Source organism: Lagopus leucura, unplaced genomic scaffold (genome assembly GCF_019238085.1).
Source record: "Lagopus leucura isolate 7727_CA_CO unplaced genomic scaffold, USGS_WTPT01 Super-Scaffold_100012, whole genome shotgun sequence".
NCBI lineage: Eukaryota > Metazoa > Chordata > Aves > Galliformes > Phasianidae > Lagopus > Lagopus leucura.
Genome location: NW_024962267.1, coordinates 8,034,516 through 8,055,919, shown reverse-complemented (window position 1 = coordinate 8,055,919; position 21,404 = coordinate 8,034,516). Strand labels below are relative to the sequence as shown.

The 21,404-nt window shown below is 35.9% G+C and overlaps 1 protein-coding gene across 10 annotated transcripts in view; it reads left to right on the top strand.

The window, feature by feature from the left end:
* PDE1A (phosphodiesterase 1A) overlaps window positions 1-21,404 on the top strand; it is a 200,853-nt gene that overhangs the window by 83,607 nt on the left and 95,842 nt on the right. Inside the window, exon 1 of one of the 10 annotated variants that reach the window (XM_042874545.1) lies at window positions 6,356-6,440. The exons of the other annotated variants lie outside the window; for them this stretch is intronic. Coding sequence (XP_042730479.1) covers window positions 6,388-6,440 — 53 coding nt within the window. The 5' untranslated portion in view covers window positions 6,356-6,387. Of the gene's footprint in view, window positions 1-6,355; window positions 6,441-21,404 lie in introns of those variants that run through there. 10 annotated transcript variants of the gene reach the window in all.

Genomic DNA, 21,404 nt, shown 5'->3' with positions numbered 1-21,404 from the left:
AACTGGATGCTAGAAATTTCATAATGGAAAACCAGGAGACATCAACAACTGCAGACAGACCAGAGTATTTTAGCCAATAAAAATGAATGAAATTCTGGAAAGCTAAGTAATAGGTGGATGTGGAGACAAAGGCAGTGCAAAATACTTTCAAAACCTAAAGTGAAATAAAATCTTATTAATGTATCCAAAGTAGAACTGTCTGAAGAAAAACCTTTTAAAATATTATTTATTTTTCGTATACTATTAATCAGAACAGGCCTACAGTTTTTACAGTTGTCTCGCAGTGTTTTCTCAATTATGTATGACTGGTAGTTGTTTAATGTTTGCTTGAAGTTCATACTCTGCCACCACAAAGAAATGTAAAACTGGATTTGAACATGAGTTAAGACAAAAATCTTTGTAGAGGAAAAGTAGTTATGGGAGATTCTTGCCTCTTTATTCTAAACTCTAAGGTATACTCTACTGTATATAAAAAAAATCAACACATTTAATTCATAACTTTCATAAGTTCTTAAGAACTTTCTTCACCAAAAGATTTCAAGGAGTAAACATCTGTTGCCTATCATGTCTCTTCTGGTTCTTTTTAGCACAATCTCTGGCCTATTAAATGCCCATATATTTCCTGTGGGGAACTGAAGTTTAGCAATCATTTCTTTTGGTTGTGATCTTGCTGTTGTTCAGCAGTCATTCTTAATGTATGATACAGTTACTCATGTTTTCCTCTCTGGACTATTTTGGAGACTGTTCTGACCTATTTTTGCTGTCTGTATGGATTGTACTGAATTTATACTGACTCCTTGAAATCAGTATTAAAAAAAACAACAACAGCTCTACATTTGTTATCCATCTGTATGTTTTATAACCCTTTTACCTCCTGAAAGAATTACATTATGTTAATCAGACATTACTGTGTTGTCCAGTATGTGATTGCCATTATGTGAATACATTTAGGAATATGTGGCAGATCAATTATAGTGTTTTCCAATAGAAACTCCAATTCCTTCCACCGTGGCCAATACTAATGTTCTGGCTCAAAACCAAGGAATGCCATGTTTTGACTTGTGTATTTTAGTGCTAATTTAGCATCATATATCCCAAAGGAAAATCCGTTTTATTTCCCCTCCTTTCCTCTCTTCTCTTTACCTCTGTTCACTAAAGATGCTGGGTATAAAATCATAGTATTCACAAATAGGATTGAAAATACAACTGTGATACTGCTCATGGTCTTCAGAAGAGTTATATTGATCTGGAGAATCAATGTCCTTATGAGACATTGCTATTTATATTTTTGGTATTCATTTCCTGGTATTGATAAATTCCAATATCTATTTACAGATGGATAAATGTCTATATGTCATAGATGTATTTACTCATATATCTATTTGTCTATAGTCAAGTATTTCAGAGTATGTCCCTTGGTCTGTATTCTGGCTTCTGTTCTATATTTTGCAGAGCTGCCTGCAGTCTGTACTTCAACAACTGCTTCAACAAGTCTCCTTGTCTTAACACCTATTCTGTTGCCTTTTGGTTAGAAAAAACTGATAGATGCTTCTTCATTCATGGTTATGTAGGGGGACTCTAGATACCATCCTTCAGTGTTGTGAAGGAAAATTTGTCATCTTCATTACTTTGAAGATTATCTGGTAAATACTTCTGCCTCAGTGAAATGATTATGCAAGTTCAAAATATAATTTTCAGTGAGCCTGTCCTCTAGACTAAACTAGCTGTTTAAGAGTCTGGTCAGTGAAGAGAGGGAACGAAAAATAGCATCAATGGGTGGACACCCTCTAGTGTTTAAGACATGCTGGATGAGTCACCTTATGGAGTTACTCCTACAGGAGCAGAGAAACTCTTCTGTAGTATTACAGGTGATGACTGACTACATCCAAAATAATCTGAAAAAGGAAGTGACTGGTCAGATACTCTGGGGAAGTACCACGCTGGGACTCAGAGGCTTATAGGTGACCCATCTCCCCCAAAATGCTAGTTTTTATGAAGAACATTTGTAGAGGTATTAAAGAATGAGGTGCTATAGATTTTTCTGTGCAACAGTGCCCCTGATCACGCCTTAAGATGTAGAAAAATATAAAATTAAAAGAGAAGAACTGGGAAGCTTCTTAAACCAAGTTACTGTGCTGTATTCTGAGTAGGAAAGTCTCAGTAAGGAAATTAATCTCCTGTGTGACGACACTGAGGTAATCCTCTGCTTGGTTTGTGTGTGCATGTAAACAGGGAAAGCAAGAGAGAACACAATTTTATAAATATTCTTACATATAAGGGGTAAAAAGGGAAGCCAGATCTTAAAGACCTGCACAACTGTTTGTATAGAACTTTACCACTTGCACTTGTAGATCCAGTAGCGACTGCCAACTTTTCTATCTGCTCTGAATGAGTCACAATTATCTCCAGTTCTTTCTAGTTTTTCTAGCATGGAGAAGTCACTAGGTTAACTTCAGTGGATTTTGCTGACGTCAGCGCAAAGAAATAAATTGACACACTGTCCTACACACTTATGTATGCAGAACATAATAAGATTAATGCCTACCTCATAGAGCTGTTAAGTGAAAAAAGCATTCAGGCTGATCTGTGACAGTGTGACCTGTGCTGAGTAATATGGGTAGCTATATGCAGAGTGTGACTAACTATTATTTAGCTACTAAACCATTATACAACTGCAATTTGAGAAGGTAGTAGTTTAAATGAAGAATTACAGGCTTCTGTTAAGTTCAGCCTTTGTGTGGCAGGCAATCGTAGCATCTCCTATAGCATTTAACTTGTGTCTAGGGACAGTACAAGACGTCACATAGCTGGGCAATTTTACTGGCTCAGGAGTGCCTGCCTGTGAAATGGAAGCAGGCAAAAGGGGTGCTAAGAGGCACACCCCCTACATTATCACAAACAGCCTATAACAGCGATTGTGCCTTTTCAAATGCCTTGAGAGACCTTGCGTTGGCCTTGCAAGTGTGACAGTAGTGGCATATTTGGATTTCAAAAATTTCACTTTAGCCTCTACTGTTTCTTATGCATGGTGTTTAGATGCTCAGACTGTGTGCAGTCTTTAAGGAATGGATTTAATCCAGTAATATTAAGTACCTAAATGCTAATCTTGTTAGGAGATACGTAGATACACTGATTTCTTACTGTAAAGTTTCCTGTTCATGCTTTACTTAGTGATTTATTTTCTTTACAAAAATCTTAAACAATGAACTGCTAAGAGATTCTGTACAGAAAAGTAAAATAACAATCTGGGGATAAGCCCTGTTTTAGGTTTTTATATTTCAAATCTCTCCATTTCAAAAACATGAACACATGTATATAGAAGTGTGGTTTTTTTTCTTTTTCTTTTCCCTATTCTAATCAATCCAGAAAATAAACAGACCCATGAAACTTAGCTCTCCATTTGCTGTCTTCTTAAACTACAGGGGAGGGTATCTGACCCCTTGCTTTATTATGGAAGCAGAACAGAGATTATAACATATAATGAATTAAAGCTTTAAATGTCAAACCTCTTAGTTACTGCCTTAATTGCCAACAGATTTGAAATTACAGTAGGAAAAATAATTACATTTCTAGACTTCTGGCAATGAGCTACAGATCAATGAGAAAAATGTAGCATTAAAACAAGCAGAGTAAAATAGTTTGGCTCACATGGTGTCTTTTGGCTTGAGAAATAATACTAGATATCAAATAACTATTGCAACAAATCTCCATGTTGATGGAACCCTATTTTTGTGAGGCTTCAGTCTAATTAATCTATCATATCTTTCTTAAAATCCTTTCTTTTGAAGAATTTGTGTGCGTACTCAGTCAACAAGTTGAACTGATTTCTGAATATTTTAATGAGAAAAACAACAGATTCTTATGTTGAACAAAAACTCTTGAGTGGGAGAAAAAAAAAAGGCTGTTTGGAAGAGGAAAAACAATACAATTAAATCAAAGTTTTGTTGCTATTTTATATTCCTATTTTTCTTATATTTGTTAACAACTCTTGAATTCCTTGTAGCTGAAGTAATTGTACTGCTGGAATTTCAGCACCCCTGAATAGTACTTTTTTTAGTGCCATGCTTGAGTGAAATCCCACAGACAACAACATTCACTGGACTAGGCCCAGAAAAAAAACTACTTTTAAGATGTGTTTGGGGTTTCAGGACTGGCAAAACTACAAGATGAAAGATTGTGTTCAACAGAAAAACATATTTGGGATTGCTCTCACTGAGGACTTGAAGATTTTTTTCCCTGAAAGCTTCAGAAGATATCAAGATCATTATTCTGAATTCCTCTGGATAACAGAAGTACAGCAGCCCTACACACATAATATGAAGCAGAATGAAAAGGGAGATTTCTTTGTGATTTGCAGCTTGGACTACAGTCAGTGAGTGAATACTTCAAAAAGCAGCAAATTATTTTGAAAAACTGAAATCCAGAACCGGAAGAATGCATGAAGAAAAATGTGAGTCTTGACAGGCAAGAATAAGTAAGACCATGACCGTATGAAATGCTCATAAATAAGACAACACTTTGAACACTGCATATTGTTGAAGAAAGATCCTCAGATCCTTTAAGATCCTGGCAAAAGCTAACCTGTAATCTGATCAAGATAGCTGATGTCCTAATGAAGGTGTAGCTCTCTCCTCAAAGTAGTAGAAACAAACAGTGGGGCAGGGTAAAACTGAATCAGCAGCCATGTGATCATTTTTCCTTTAGATAATTGCACTGTGACTGTGTCATGGCAGTTATTCCATATAGTGTGGGGATGGTTAACCAAACTTTGCACTGCCACGCTGATCTCTAAGCTGTGTGTTAGAATATAAATATAAAATCTGTCAAACTCCTATATTTTCATATATGAGAACACATATTATTATGATACTGGTTATCTCTCCGTTGTTACGTATCATTATTTCATGAAAATTTGTGAAATTCATAATAATTTTACCATAATGTATATGTGAATTGGTCATATATACAGCCTAAGACATGTCTCAATGTTACCTATCTTGCTTTTTTTTCAAACTTAGTGCATCTCTCAAGCTTAATTTGATAATGCCAGTGCTGTACACCCAGCTGTGTAAATTTACAGCTCTTCTGCTCTCCCTCTTACAAAGATGCCTGGCCTTGCTGATCCACTTGTCACACCTCAGAAAGGTCATCTCACACATGCTAAGTGCGTTTTGAGAACTGAGCAGGTGGGAGCTGTGTTGCAGGGAAGGTCTGTGTGGCAGGGCCCTTCCTCTTCTGCAGGAGGGCTCTGCAGCGCTGTGCAGCCTGGCTGTGCAGCTGCATGCAGACGAGGGCTCGATGCTTGTTTTTTGCTTCTCTGGCCAGGCTTCATGCTTCCTGCTGGGCCCTGTGCCAGCAGTGCTTTGTAACAGAGCCCTGCAGGTCCCCTGGAAATGGTGGCTCAGCTGAGCCACTCATGACCTGTCCATCAAGAGCCACGATCCTGCTCCTGCCTTACCGTTTTCTTTACAACCTCTGTTTGCTGCAGTTGAATTCTTCCTGATTTATGTCAGCATGATGTCAGAGAAAGCTCTTGACTTTGGATCTCTGTTGAAATCTTATCTTGCAAACAGTAACAGTTTGCTACTGTCCCTATCAGCTTGGTCAGCTTTGTTTTCCTCATTCACATAGCGTCGGTTTGTTTTATGTAGTTATGGCTCTACCAGCTGCAAACACCATATTCAGCTTCAGCCAACTCTAGGTTATTAGGTTATGAATGCTAAAAATTATGAGCAGTGCTTTAATTTACATAGTTATATCCACACATCATCCAGAGTGAATAAAAGCCAGATTGTAAAATAATTACAATCTCTTGAAGTGGAGCCAGCCTCACAGACCAGATCCATCCATCTTCATTAATTTGTATACAGTTCTTTTACCAGAACAAACTTTCTGAAGGTACTCGCATGGGAATGCTGAAACAGCTGCACAACTTTTATTTTGAAGAAAAAAAGTTGAGCCTCGGAACAGTGTGTTTTAAAGAGCGAGGGAGAGAGTGACTCTGCATTTAAGACTTTGACCAGCATGTGTAAGAAGTGCTCGCATGGCTGGAATAATCTAACACATTTTTACCTAGGTAGCACTTGGCAAAGCTCTCCTTTTTTTCCTGCACAGTTGAAAGGAATCCAGTACAACTCCGTGCTTTGATCAACTTGCCTCCAGTTCTGCTCAGCCTGCAGGGTTTGCTGGTGCACAGCCGTGCCTGTCTTATGTGGCCTCTATGGCCCTTTTCTGCTCAACTGTCAGAAAGAGGGAGGGAGGCTTCCCCCAGCACCAAAATATCATTCTGTGTGCTCTCTGCAGCACAGTAGCAAAGAACAAGTTTCTTGATTACTCCCTGGTCTTTTTGGAGTTATTCGCTGGAAGAAGTCTTTTTTCCCTCTTTAAATGGATGATTGTGTTACAATCAAGAAAAAGCATCTCCAAAGACCAATCTTTCGGTAAGTGATGCTATTGTTTCTTTCAACTGAAGACATTAAGAACTTTATATCCTATTTGTTTGCTTAAAGTTCTTATGCAAGCACACAAAAAGAAGAGGAAGAATTGAATGTTGCGTATTCTGCTGACATATTAGGTGATTTTTGTGCTCAGAATGTAGTTTTTCTGCTTGTACTGAGACTTTCTTTTCCTCCTTTTTGCCATCTACGTTTTCTGAAGTTTTGTGTGGAATTGCCTTTATTATGAAAGAGGAGCAGCTTAAGCCCTTGAAAACTTTTTGTGTGTGTGCGTGTTTTGTTTTGTTTTCCTACAGCTCTGTAGTCCCTCAGAGTATTCTGGAATTATAAAACTGTTTATATGTGGAACATGGGTCTTGGTTGCTTTGCTTGATTATGTCTGAATGGCAGAGATTTTGTACATGAAATGATGCACCTTTCGGAGAAAAGTGGCTGGCTGGTTGGAACATGCAGTTGAGTGATTAAAGTACAACTAATCCACAAGACTTTTCTGATAGGAAAGGTTCAAGTCTAAAGAGCAACAAGTTGAAAGTTTTGTGAGGTGGTTCTTCACTGCTTCTTACATATGTTATTTTGATCTGTGAATACGCTTCTGATTATTTTGTTTTTTAACTTCAGTAATAAACTTATTTTTACAGATCAGGATTAGATCTAATTTATTTGTATTTTATCACAAAAAAATTATTTTCTTTCCTTTGGCCTGTCCTAGCTTCAGACTTAGTGAGATTGCATGAGAAGTAGCATACCTCAAACTACTGCAAATAAGGATTCAGCGGCTGTAGGATTAAATAAACCTGCAAGAGTTCACACTTCTGTTTATAGCTCCTGACATCTTCAAGAAAACTCCAAATCTTATTGGGTGACATCATTAGAACATTGAAACTACAGTGTTGATATGACAAATAAATACAAGATTATAGATAGCCACTACTGATGTTGTATATTATGGGGTTACATGGTAAACTCAGACAGGTGGCCATGCTAGGATTATGCACTGCTACTGCTACCCGGGGAGAAGTCTTTTGGTGCTTTATAGTTATGGTACAGAAAGGGAATTTGGACATTAAAAAGTTACTATAGGAATTAAGTGACCTAAGGGCTAACCTTAAATTTGAATGTTCTGCTTGGATTTGCTATGCAATTTTTATTATAAATTAAATGAAATGTATTTTGCTTTGCTTTAATTAAGTGGAGTTACAAAGTTATTTTGTAGAAGGATGTTGTCTCATGAGTAAAAAGGTGTTTGGTATTTTCCTGAAATTATATTATATAAGCTGATAGTTTAGTTCACTGTTTTTCTATTTAAATATTGTTAGTCATTTTTGAGGATCTACAGTAACTATCCAGTAAAGTGTAAAAAAAAAAAATATATATATATATATATATACATATATATTTTAAAAGTACAGTCGACAGTCTTTTGGGGCCATTAGAACTGCAGTGGAAAAGTGCCTAATTATTGAAGCATTCAGAAATCTGCTGTAGCTCATGTAGCACTGAATACTTTGTGAGAGTTTTCTTAACGAACGTCTCCTTAAGTTGTCTTGTGGGAGTAAGCTTAGCTCAATGAAATACAAGAAGTTTCATCATTTCTTACCCAAATCCATCCCTGCAAACCAGTTCTAAATACAGAACGGCAACTAACTACTGTTGGCATGCTTAATCCAGAGCAAGAAAACCCCTAATATGGAAAGCCCCCTCAGAGCCCAAGGCTCTGCAGTGACTCTTCTGGCAAAAGATCTCTGTTATAGTACAGTAAATACTTAAGAAATGTTTCCAAGGTTGAGACCGGCGTAATATTTTAGGCAGCTCAAACAGAAGACAATCTCCGTATGCCATAAAGATGGTATCATGTACAGTAAATACAGATTCCACCATAGTTCATTAAATGGCTGATTTTTTTAAAGTATGTTCCTTATGACTTTGGAAAATATTCTCCACTGAAAAAGTGCTCTTACAGAGGATTTAACTTCAGTCTTTTAATCCTGTAATTTTTTTCCCATATAAACCAGATGGTTTAGGGGCACAAACCTTACATTGAGGTAACTGAATCTGCAGCTTAGTTGTATATTTCCCACAAACAGCAAAGAAAATATTAAATTATCCATATATGTGTGTGTGTCTGTATAATCTATATATACAGCCAACACTAATTTTAGATACAATCTAAGAAATCAAGTCTTTCTTAGAAGCTTTGTCAGAACGTATTACATTTATATATGAATATCTTCATTAGCATGCTAAATTTACAGCGGATGTATATTTTTGCTAGAGTTGCATGAAAAATCAGGTTGAATTCTATTGTAAAATATTCCTTCAATGTTACCAATCCTCTATATAAGAGCAATATTATATTTTCAAATGTGACATCAATACTAAAAGGATATTTATCACTAATTTTCAGGTTTTTTTTTTTTTTTTTTTCCAATTCCAAATTCTTGAAGAAGTAATAATATAAAAATGTTGTGAAAAAAAATGTAACTCCTGGTATTTCCACCCTACTTGAGCTTGAAAATATGCAAAAAAATCATTCAGAAATTTGACTTAAAGAAATTTAACTTTAACTTAAGAAAGCTGAGTTATGAATCGTATTGAACTGATTACTAAAGCACATCAATTTGGATAAAATTTTGTAATTGCATCAGAAACCAACTGCCAACAGCTTAGAGATTCCTGCATTTCTTAATATTAAAAAAACAGCCTGCTATATGTAAAGATATATTTCAACAGAACTTATAGATCAGATATTCATTGGCAATTTAATGCTAACATAAATTACTGAGGGCATTCCATATTTTTATTAAGAACAGCATCTTGAGCATGTTTGCTAAAGCTGGTCAAATTAATTCAAACAATAAACAAATCAGTTTTCTGAAATAACACAGTGGAAGCTTCATTGCTCTGCCATTTAAAATTGGATTGAATAAAACCATATAAAATATGCTTTAGGGAACAAATCCTTTCCTGCCAACTACATAGATTAGATGACATAATAAACGTTTTAGTTCTCAAATTTCTGTGATTTCTATTAACATAAGAATCTCTACAACCATTAGTCAATGCTTACATGAAGCTAATGTTTTTCTGCACTCCAGCCTGTGGCCAGTGTGCGTGCTATGCGTTGTTTTATAACCGTAGCAAGACTATAAGAATGAATTTGTCCTTGCTTTGATTTAAGGCTCTTTAAAATTTTAAAATATTAGTGTATTAATTTCAAAATACCTCTCTTTTCTGTGCCACACATTTTCTGTGGTCTCACGTAGTTTTGGATCAACTGTTTTCCTTCATAGTGATAGGGATAGAAAAATAGGGCTCATGGTATTCTTTCTCCTGCTTATTAGGAGAGAACAAGGGTGGAAAAGCACTTGTTTTCCGGCTCTTCAATGAACTCTGGTGTCATCTTTTCTGCAGTGTCTGCATCTGAGAAAAGCTCTTCGTACCATTGCTTTTGTTCCGTTACCTTTGTTTTTCATATATACAAATATATTAATTGCTATTAACTAGACTGGATCTCTCTGTAATTTTGACTTCTCCTTTACTAAGAGTGACCCAGTCCAATCCTTTGGTATCTTACTTCTAGTCCCTTAAATACATGTGGCCAATTCATTATTTTGTTCTATGATAAAATCAGCTCCAAAACCTGGCTACTGAACCTCACTGTAATCACTGACAGTTAGATTCCAGCATGATTCTTACCCACTATGGGGCACATAGGTAAGACCAAGTGAAAGCTGCATAGTATATTGCATACGCTCACAAAGACCCAGCTTCTATACAATGTTTATTCTGACATTACTTGTGGAATAAGTAATTCTTATAATGTCATTTATATGCAGTATAATGAAATACAGAAACAACATGTTCTACAGTTCCTAGATATTATAAATTCTTGGCAGATTTTTTCCTGTGGAAAAAAATATACTGACAAATATTTTCTAGCAAAAAAAACCAAAAAACCCACCAGTGTAACACCCTTTCTTTTTTTAATCTTTTTTTTTTTTTTTTTTCTTTTTCTTGGAAGCTCAAAATATTTAGGAGTTTTAGCAAGTACAAACAAGCATACCCTCATCTTCTTTGTGTGTTCTAGTTTATTCTTTTTATCCCATGGCTTCAATACAGTATGTAATGAACAGATATATTTGTGTTTTGCATGAGTATAAATGGTGCTAACAGTTTTTTGATTGACATCTATAGAACAGGTACAAAATCAGAACATCATATGAAAAGGATAGATCTCTGTAAAAAGAAAACAGTTGCTGTATGATGGGCAGCTTAGAAAGCAGTAGATTTTAAATCTATATAGAGGCTAAGAAACTTTTTAAAAAAATAGTGTTTTCTCACTTTGTTTCTAGCGATGTTCAATGGGTCCAAATGACTATTATCCTTACTACTTGCGTGTAGGGAATAAGCAGATGTGTGGGAAAATTTGCCAAGTTTGTGTTGAGTTGTGCTCTACAATTACTATGAATGTACATTATATATCTTTATTGCTAGTGATCACTTAATTGTAAATTAATGTAGCATATTAATTTAATCAGTGATAATTTATTCCTATGGTGTAGGAGGAAAGGTGGGCAGGAAAAGAGAAGCTGCCATCATCCTTTACTTCTTGCTTTAATGAAAGGCTGAAATGTAAAAGCATAGTTCCACAAGAAAGCTCTGACACCCAAGTTTGTTTCTTGATTTTTCCTTACTCTGATGGCAAAGTTTGTGCAACTTCTACAAGGCTTGGTACAGTGCACAACCATGGCCTTCTTGTTGCTGATGTTGCTAAAAGTATTTTCTGCCTACATGCTTGCTAGTGCCTCTTTCTGTCTGGCTGTAATGGCTTCACTGATGGGTAAATACCCAAACAGATTATATTGTTCTGTGTTAAACTGTCAACAGTTGTTTTTAAATGGTGTTACCTTAAAATGCTTAACCTTGAAACTGACATAAGGAATTTAAAAACTAATCACAGGAAAACTGGGCTTTGAGAGAAGGATGGAGAGGACAGAAACATCTGGTCTTAGCATGATAAGAAGCAGTGAAAAAAAATATTTGATTGAAGCAGTAAATGAAGACAGTTTTGAGGAGCGTCCAGAACACTATGAAGGGTGTAAAAAGTCCATAGATATTCAGGCTGATGAATTTCTGAGAGCCTGGCACATCCACAAGATGGTGGACAGGAAGATAAAATGTAAAGCAGTAATCAGGAAATTTGAATGGTAAGTGTCATTGAAGAATTAAGAAAACAGGAGAGAGAATACTAGATTAGGCAGGGGGAAAGCTTGGAGAATCCAATTTACTAGCAGATACACTTTTATTCACTAAGTACACTGAATGGAGGAGGAATCAAGTGCAAAAAAATCAAAAGAAATGGAGCAAATGTCTGACATTTGCTTTTGTAGCTTAATGTTGGTCATATACACTTGAACAGCAGTCCAAATGTTTGTATTCAACCTCTTAATCATGCTAGAAGGTAAATAAATACATTTTAGAAACTTCAGCAAGCAAAGACAAATGATTCAAATGAAATTCGTAATGTGCAATAGCAAAACATACTAGTATATAGGTATGGTATGGTCTTATATATATATATATAAGTCTTATATATGTCTACGGACAGCTTGGCTGTCACCAAATTGAGATAGAAAGTAAGAACAACTTTATCACCATCCCAGTAATGAAAGCATGATTGCTGTTGAAGTGATGAAGGGATTCTTGGCTGGTTTAGGAAATGGAGTTCTGAGTACATTATTCATTCTAGTACTTTTGACAGCAGGACCAAAAAAAGGAAGCTTTTGATGGATTAGAACAATTACATTTTTTGTTTTTCAGTATACAAAACTTCAGTATACAAAACTTCAGTATACAAAACTAACATGACAGTTAATTAATGAGAACACATTTATTTCAGGAAACATTCTATTGCTAATTAATTATTTTTAATAACTATATTGATATTGTGTATCCAGTTTTGTTCTGTCCTGGCTTTCTCACTTTAAGGAACATACCATATGAAAAACAGATTTGCCTACATATTTCAAGCTTTTTATTAGAGCTTTCCCTTTACTTTATTTATACTTAATCAAGAACTGATTTAACAGTAGGTTTGATTGTAGACTTCTAAAGAGGAAAAGTTAAGTGAGAACTGATGTACATTCATTGAATAACATCTTCATCTCTAAAGATTTCTTTTGGTTAGAATTAAAGTTTCATTTTGCATGGTTTGGGAGAACATTCATGGGAAAGTCAGACTGTGCCTCCACTGAGATCAAAGGGAGTCAATTTTTCAGATAGTAGAACAGAAGCTACAGATCATGCATTGTTAGTTCATTTTCAGAGGAGGTTAGGAGGGAGGAGAGGAGCTTGAGTTATCCCGAAGAAATGGAAGTGATGAGCAGTGACTGCATGGATGTTGCCTGGCTTTGTGGCAGTAGTCTTTCAAGCAAATAAAGCAATTAAGGGTATGCAATAGAAAGTTCTAAGGAAGACGGTGATTTATTTTTTTTTTTCGTATCTTAAAGAATGGAGAGCACAAAAGGCAGCGAAGAGTCTGAGTTCTGTTGAGATATAAAGTACAATAGTATAATTTTTTTTTTTTTCTCTCTAGTGGGTACATTTTTTCCTGTTTTTGTCTGAATAATCAGAAGTGAAAACATAATTCTTTCTAGGGTGGAATTGATATGTTCTGGATGCAGATCTAAAGAATTAAGCTATAGATGTAAGTATTTGGTGTCCTAACATTGTGAAAACATATTGGAAATACATTTCATCAGAGCTAGTAGCTCTGTTACGCTGTGTTCTTAACATGTTTGTGACAAGGCCTATGAGGAAGAAACTGTAAATGGCGGTGATAGGCAGGTAAGCACTGACCAACCACAGATTTGCAGAGATTTACATTCTCAAATCGGTAGGAAGTTGCAGCACAAGGTAAGAATCGCTTCTTCAGAGAACTTGCTACCTCTGCTATGGTGGTAGTCCATTACTTCTACTCCTCCTTTGCACGATCCTTTTCAGGAAAGTCACAGACTGAAAACTGCATGATATATTGTAAGAATGCTCATTTCTGCTTTCCTGTGACACTTGTCCCTACACTCACCACCGACTAAATGGTAGCTATCTTGTCTCAATCTAGCATGCTTCATATCCATGTAAGAAAGTACATGAATGAAAACTGGAGGTCATTCAAGTGTAGCAACTTTATCAAGCAAACGTCATGAGTCAGCAGAGGAAGTGTGGTCTCTCCCACATTTTTTAATAATAGGCAGGTTGTACCTGTGGCAAGTCAGAGTTTTGTTTCTGTTGCGGACAGATGGCTGCATCAGAGCAGTTTGGCGGCTGGCTGGGCTCAGGGACGAGGGTGGAGGTGGGCTTCGCTTCTGTGTCTGGGATGGAAACTTGCTGTAGGGAGAGAGGCAGCCAGCTCCTGCTAGAAGCTGTAGCAAAGCAGGGAAGTGGATTTTCTTTATACAAGTTTTAAACAGCTGCATCTTTCAAATCAGACTCCACAGCTTCCAGCGTAATCCCAGCTAAATCATAGGAATCTTGTGCTCATCAGTTTTAAAGATATGTATTTCCAAGCTTCCTGTATGCACTTGATTCACTGCCTACATATGAGGAGGCTGGTCACAGTTTTTAGCATTTGTTCATTAGTCTGCATCTAAATTCTTAAATTAAATAGCAGAGTGAGAACCACATTTTAAATACTTTATTTTTTTTCTTGTTGTAGACTTAATATTTCCATGTATTCTGTGCTTAGAATACATGGACATGACCTTAAGGCTCTATCAGATAATGTCATTGAAAGTTGATTTCCAAAGCAGTACAGAATAGTAAAGAGCAAGCCAGTACTTTGCTTATTACTGAACATTATGGGAATCTTGATTTCTGAAATATTCAATTTTCTATTAAATCAGCTCACAATTACAAGCATTCATTTTAGTTCTTCAATATTTCTCTTTTTATGTACATAAGAAGGCAGATAATAGAAAAAATGACGTAAGCTGCCTACCCACCTAAGTATGATTACTATGTTGATTTAGTTTTTAAATGCACGTGAAGATGAAAAGAGAATTTGTTAAGGCATTTAGAAGAGTTTATATTTTAAGTATTTTAAACTTTTTGAAAATGACAATAGTGCCTACGAGGCAATAATGACAAAGTCAAATTAGCAAAGTTAAAAGGAAGACTGGGAAATGGTTTTGAAGCTGTTATCCCAAAATGTTAGTGGAATTCTGCTCTCAAGTATGATTTTAAAATTGTTTTACAAATATGAGTTTTGATGACCATGATAGACAATTGCATAGACTGCATTGTCATAAAAAGGTGGTTTTCTGAGTTAAGCTGATAGTGTACAATATGGGCTTACTTCTGTGTTCTTTGTTAAGTGAAGGCCATTGCAACATTGCATTTGAAATGATACTGTTTGCTCTGATGTTCTTTCCAGCAATTGGACTTTATTCAGAGCTTGAAAGCCTGAAATTTGGCTGGAGGGAATGGAGAAAGGCTTCATACACAATACAGAACCATCTAGAGATACTAATTTGGCTAATACAAGCGATTTAGTGATGTTAGTCAATACCTTAACTCATGTTCGTGAGCCTTAACTACACCTGGGAAGAGCATAGGAAAGAGGACAAGTGCGAGACACAGGGCTGGTGTGAATAAATGAGTCTCTGAGCCTTGTTCTGCTGCTTCCACATTCCTGGCAGTGGAGACAAGGTGTGCAGTGCTATGTGCCCCTCAGACTCACCTGGTGACTGCACAGTGACCTCAGTCAGCATCAAACTGGATTTGAGTGAGGCTCTTGTCTCCAAGTTCTGTCCTCACTGTTCCAGCTTTCTGTGCTTCCTTTATGCTTCTTTTCAAACTGACCCCTTTGTTGTCCCAGAAACCTCCGCAAAATTCCGTGCTGAGTTATTGTGGCTGCTGGTCGTCTTCTTCCTTAACATAAACCATTCTGTAGAAACACCCATTCAGAGAGGTTTGTGAATCCCATCCACACACTCTATTTACCTCATTAGCTGGTATTTTCTTTGTCAAAGATGGACCCTGCAGACACCCTCACAGATTGAGAGGAATGGTTGAGAGTTTAAAAATAGGGCATCAGCACTACAATTGAACTTGAGGATGACTGGTGTGAATATATATGGAAACAGACTAGGGGAAAGGTTACAAAGACCTACTGATTGGGTGAATCTGTTATTATTCAGAAGAGAAAATACATTACGATTTAAAGGACAGTGGCTTTAGTGGTGGAAGTACATGGAGTAGTTGAATAGAGGTACGTGGAACTGAGAATGGGAAGGTGATGAGAAACTGGAAAAGATGTGAAGCAAAAAAAAAAACAAACCTGCAAAATTGAACAAAAAAAAAAAAATGACAGAAAAATTGGATAATGAAGAAGTTAAGGCAAAATTAAAAGAAGAAGAGAACTAGTAATGCAAAATATAATGAATAGTGTGGAATTGTAAAGATAAGCAGGTGGTGAGCTGACAGAGCAGTTAATGAGAATATGGTCATTTGAAGTTTTACATGCTTACTCATCCCTAGCATACTAAAACATAAATTGTGCTAATTACTCCATGTTATTGGTAAGTACATTACACATAGTGACACTGGTGCGATATATTAAATGTTTAATGTCATCTTGATGCTCTGTTTGGGATACTGCTGATGCACTGTTTTATACTACTTCCAGACAAATTTTTATGAAGGTTAATGATGAATTCAGGGGACATTACAAGATTATTAATTGAGTCATTTTCCAATTGGCATGAGAGAGCTTTATTATATTTCTCATTATTTTTGTTAAAAGTGCCTTTAAAGTACTTCAAGGAAACAGGGATCTGAAAAATCCCGCAAGAAGCAGATCCTGTGTTTCTGTTGTTATTATTTTTAAAAATTTACAGAAATTGAGAAATTTCATGATGATTAGGAATGTTGACACATTGCTTTCCTCCAGGCCTGCAACCAGTGTTTGAAACATTTCCTGACATAGAGAAGTTAAGTCAACTTCTGTCCTACCATTCTGTCAGACCTCTAAGCTCTTCAGCCTATATTCAGACCTTAAAACATGCTGCTCCAATCGCGCCAAGGTGGTCATTACACACTTTATGAGTAAACATTTCTAATTTTACAGGAAATTAATTTGGTCTCCTGATAGCAGCAACTGAAGAAAGTTTTGTGCTGAGCTGATTTATCTTAAATTATTAATTACCTTATTTTAGAAAATCCATTTCTCAGCTTCAGAATAATAGGTCTTGTTAACCTCTCATTTGAAAGTTAATGATGTGTTTTCTTGGAGCTTTGGATATACACAATCTGGAACATTTGTATTATGCAAACCAAATAAAATGCATTGGTGTAAAACTAATGCATAGTAGCAACCTACTCTGTTGATAATGAATGGTTACAAGGAATTGTTTAAACACTTCTACGAACCAGAATTAATAGCTTCCTTAGTGCTGGAGAAAAGATTTCAAAGGTGTAATAATATGGTTCATAAAAAATAAAATAAATAAACACAACACTTGAATAACTGGAGTGGAGTTTCTAAATAATTTGTCTATTTCTTTTTTGTTGTTGTTTTGAACAGCAAAAAAAAAATATTGAATTTCCATAAAAACGCACATAAATTTTTAAGCAACATTCAGCAATATTGATCTAGCCAGAATGATTGCCCCTTCAGGGCCCCACTTAAAACGTATTGTTATGTTACCAGGACTCCCTATTTACATTCCATCTTCCCGGAATGTAAAAAAAACACCTTTAATGACTATATTACCTTATTTAAAGGCAGACTGCATAAAGTTTTTCCAAAGAATCCAGAATAGCGTTTCGTAGCCCGTGCTGATCTCCTTCTTCCAACTACTTCCAGAATCAGACGTAACTCTCTTGAATGTTTTTTCAGTGTGTGCACCAGAGTGAGATCTGCAGCAGAAGTCTGCCCAAAGATATCAAAAAGATTACTTCTTTCAGTCTTTCATATATGGAAGAATATTTTGTCGTCAACTTCTTATTAGGAACTTTTTTCCATGGGCTTTCAGTCATCTCTTTGTTTGAGAATACTGGTCCTGTTCTTCAATATTTCCTTCCAGGTTATATTTCCTGAATTTCTGGGTTTTGTATTTCCCATTTCAGTCTGTGTTTTGTCTATGGCTTTCTTCAGAGTGTAATTCCTCCAAATGGATAGATTACTCTAGAAACAATTTATTTAGTATGAGTGTGTCCCAAAATGGAAGCTGCTCTCTCTTTTATCACCTGGACTTGCTTTTTTATGTTATCATCCCTTCTAATGCTATCATTCCCAAGATAGTTACTATACCATTTTCTGCATTACTGCTGTCTCATCAGTTGTATCCATCTCCTATCTGCAGCATTTTTCAATTTTCTCTACTAAATGATATCTTGTGTGATGAGAATTTCTCCAAATGAAATTTTTATCTAACTTCCAATTCCAACTTGCAATTTCACCCATTCTGGTCATGTTCAAAAGCTCTTATCACTGAGCTTTATTTCTTTGTTCAAGAGAATATGCAATAGATCCGAGCTTATAATCTGTCTTATAATACCCACTTGAAATGTGCTGTTTCTGTGGCAGTGAACACTTGCTAAGTATTGTTCAACAAGACATATCCCCTTCACACAATATTTCTTCTTTTCTTTCCTTTGTCTTTCTTCTTCCAGAAATGGGGACCACCACTGTTATTTAGGTAAATTTACTGTCACTTTACTATCGAAGCAAATTTTTATTATTGTGCATAAAACTGAAATAATGGCCCACCCTACTCTTTTTTTCTGTAAATATGTTTGCTTCTGGAAACTATTTGTTGTTGAAATTTTCTGTAAATTTTTTTCATTATTTGTTCCATACAGCAGTCATTTAATAAAGCTACTTTTTAGAAAAGTCCCTATGTTAATTTTTTGTATTAGTCTCTTTTGGGCCTTCAGTTTCAGCTTCAGCTGGAAGTAAAATTCTTGCTATATCACCTATTGCCTTGCTGCTCTGAGGATTGTGCCTGGCAGTGCCATCAGTGAATATGGATGATGAGCAGCAGCAAGCAGAGAACTGATCACGTTCTTCACATGAGTTTTTGACCTGCTTTTGAACACTATCTTTCAGTGATTCCTCTCAACAGAAGAATGAGGTACAAATTCTTTTCTGACCAGTGGGAAATCACTCCTCTTAAGAGCAGATTTAGGATCTTGATGGACAGAGGATTTGCACTGAAGATAGAAATAGCTCTGTGAGTAGGCTTTGGCCTGTCTTATGTAACTGCACTCTTCCCTAACTTAATTTCCTCAGTCTTGGATGTGACTGTGCTCATCTTGCTGATGAAGTCCTTTGTTCAAGAAAATTGCACACTCAAAACATGCCCTCCAGCAGTTTTTTTGAAGCACGGAGGAATTTCTTAGGCATACCTGCCAGAGCATGTGGTACTTCTGCCCAGTTTCTCTTGCTAGGAACACTCGGTTATTAGGATCAGGGCAGATGTTCCAGTGTCAAGATTGTTTTGTGGGCCAAGACTTACCAGATGCTTTCCACGTGCTCTAATTTTTCCCTTCAGTAGTATCTGAAATAGCAAGGGAAAGGTTTACTTCTGTGACTGTGGACAATATGTGAACTTAGCAGATAAACACAGTTTGTCTCCCAGCATCCAGACATCAAGAGAATAGTAACACCTTACCATACCTTATATTGCAAAATACAAACTAGTACATCTAATTCTAGCTTACCAGGTGGAAAAGCTAGATGCAGTGCTGAGTATAAGCAAAAAGGGAAAACCAGGACAGTAGTAAAAAAAAAACTGGGAAGACTACATGGTTGTTGGACTACAATTCTGTTTTCAGCTGTTAGGTGCCATCTCCTAGAGGTAGCATCTTAGCATCAGCTTCCCCTTTGTTTTAGTACAGTCTAAGAAATAAAATAAATAATTACTAAGAGAGGCTGTGCAACTTGGCACTGAAAGAACTACTTACATGGGCTGAAAAGCCATGAGTTACCACCTTTTATTTAAAGATGTAATATAAATCCAAATAAACTTAGCATGGATTAACTCACCAAGTACAAATATGTATCTGTTGTGCTAGTAAATAAGCTGCGAACTAATTCATGGATAAAGTAAAATGAATTTACCATGCTGAAGTCTTTCTAGAGAAGTGTTCAACTTAGTTTGTTTTATGAAATTAAGTAAAATCAAAAACAGTAAGCAAACAACATGGCTTACATGCACTACAAAGTCCTCATGTTTAAGTGGCTCAAGGTACAAATGACCAGTGTTCTAGAAGTGTTCACTTACAGTATCAGTTTTCTTTCTCATAAGATGAACTCTCCTTGTTTTGTATAATGAATATTCACAAAATAAATTGTGTCTGTATAAATTGTATTGCTTTCATCACTGTCCCAAATGTTGTATGGATCCTCAAGAGATTCACTAATGTGGTTCTTCTTAAGCTGCAGCACAGATGATTGAAACTTCCATGCAAAGCACCCTTCTGAGGCTGCCAGGATGCATTTATAGAATCTTACAGACTGCTTTGGTAAAAGGGATTGATTTCATTATATCCATATATTTTCTTGACTATCCTTTGATGGTGTTTCTTTATGAAGTAAAGATGTGATCCTGGAAATAATTGTGCCCATGGGTAGTCATTGTGAGAGGTCTAATGAAGTCAATGAGACTGCACATACAAAAACACTGTACTTGACAAATAGAGTTTCACGGTATCAGCCTGCAGAAGGCAAAGAGTCTACCCACCACTGATTTGGATTTAACATGGCATTATTTTTAATTCAGCTCTTCTACTAATTAAAAGTAAAATATTAAGACTTCTGCTGTTTGTGAGGTAATGGTCAAAATGCAATTACATTTAAAGGATTGTATTTCAAAAATTTAGAGGTTAAAGTGTAAGAATCAGTTATATCAGAACCTTTTTAATAAATTGCAGCTGAACAAAGCAGACAAATGACAGGAATGACTTAATGATGATACGTTCTTTTTTTTTTTAATTATTTCTAACTAAGTACTGGTTTTGTTTGTATTTATACATTAATGAAATTTGAAACTGAGAAGTAATTACTGTGTTTACCTCTATTGCCTTCATGCTAAATAGTGTACATAAAGTACTCAAAACAATCTCTGCTTCAAATCCAGTAACATTTATTAAGTAAATCAGATATTTTAGGAAAACATGAGTAAAATAATTGATGCTTGTTGTTAATTATCTTAATGCTTATAGCTTTCATTGTTGATATCTTCTTTTCTTTAGGATATCTGTTATTTTCTCTAATTTAAACTTTATTTGATCCAATTCTGTAAACTAGATAGATTTAAGTACCTCTCTTTTTATTTTTTGTCCCTTTCCTGGTTGTAAAGTGTGTCCTAGGAACTCTAAACTCTGACTATTTTTATTTATATAGAAAAAAGTTTTACTGTAAGCTATTAATTCCTTTATATTCATAGCTTTTCTCTCTAGTTTTATATCCAGTTTTCAAAATCATCCTTGTAATGTGAACATGTGATTGTACTGCAGCATTCCAGTACTGATCTCACCAGTACCAAATGGAGATGTATATAACTTCTACATCCACTTAGGATTCCTTGTTATGCACCTCAATCTGGAATTTACTGTTTTTCAATATAATACTTCCATTGGAAATGCTAAGTCAGGGCTTGAAACAGTGAATGAGGACCTAGTAGGAAGGCAGGGCCAACCCAGGGAGCTCAGGTGTATGCAATGCACTTCTGTGACTGGATTCAGGATCCACCCCTTCCCAGACCTCATTTAAGGCAGTAGAGGCAAGGGTGTCTTACTTGATATTCCTGCATGCCTGAAGTGTTCTGAAGGTAAGCAGCTTCTTCCCTTCTATTTTTTGCCCACAGCTGTTGCATTTGAGCAAGTCCTCACTTGCTGTAGCCTAGGACCTTGTTGTTCTGCTGTTATTATTGCACTTTCAATTGT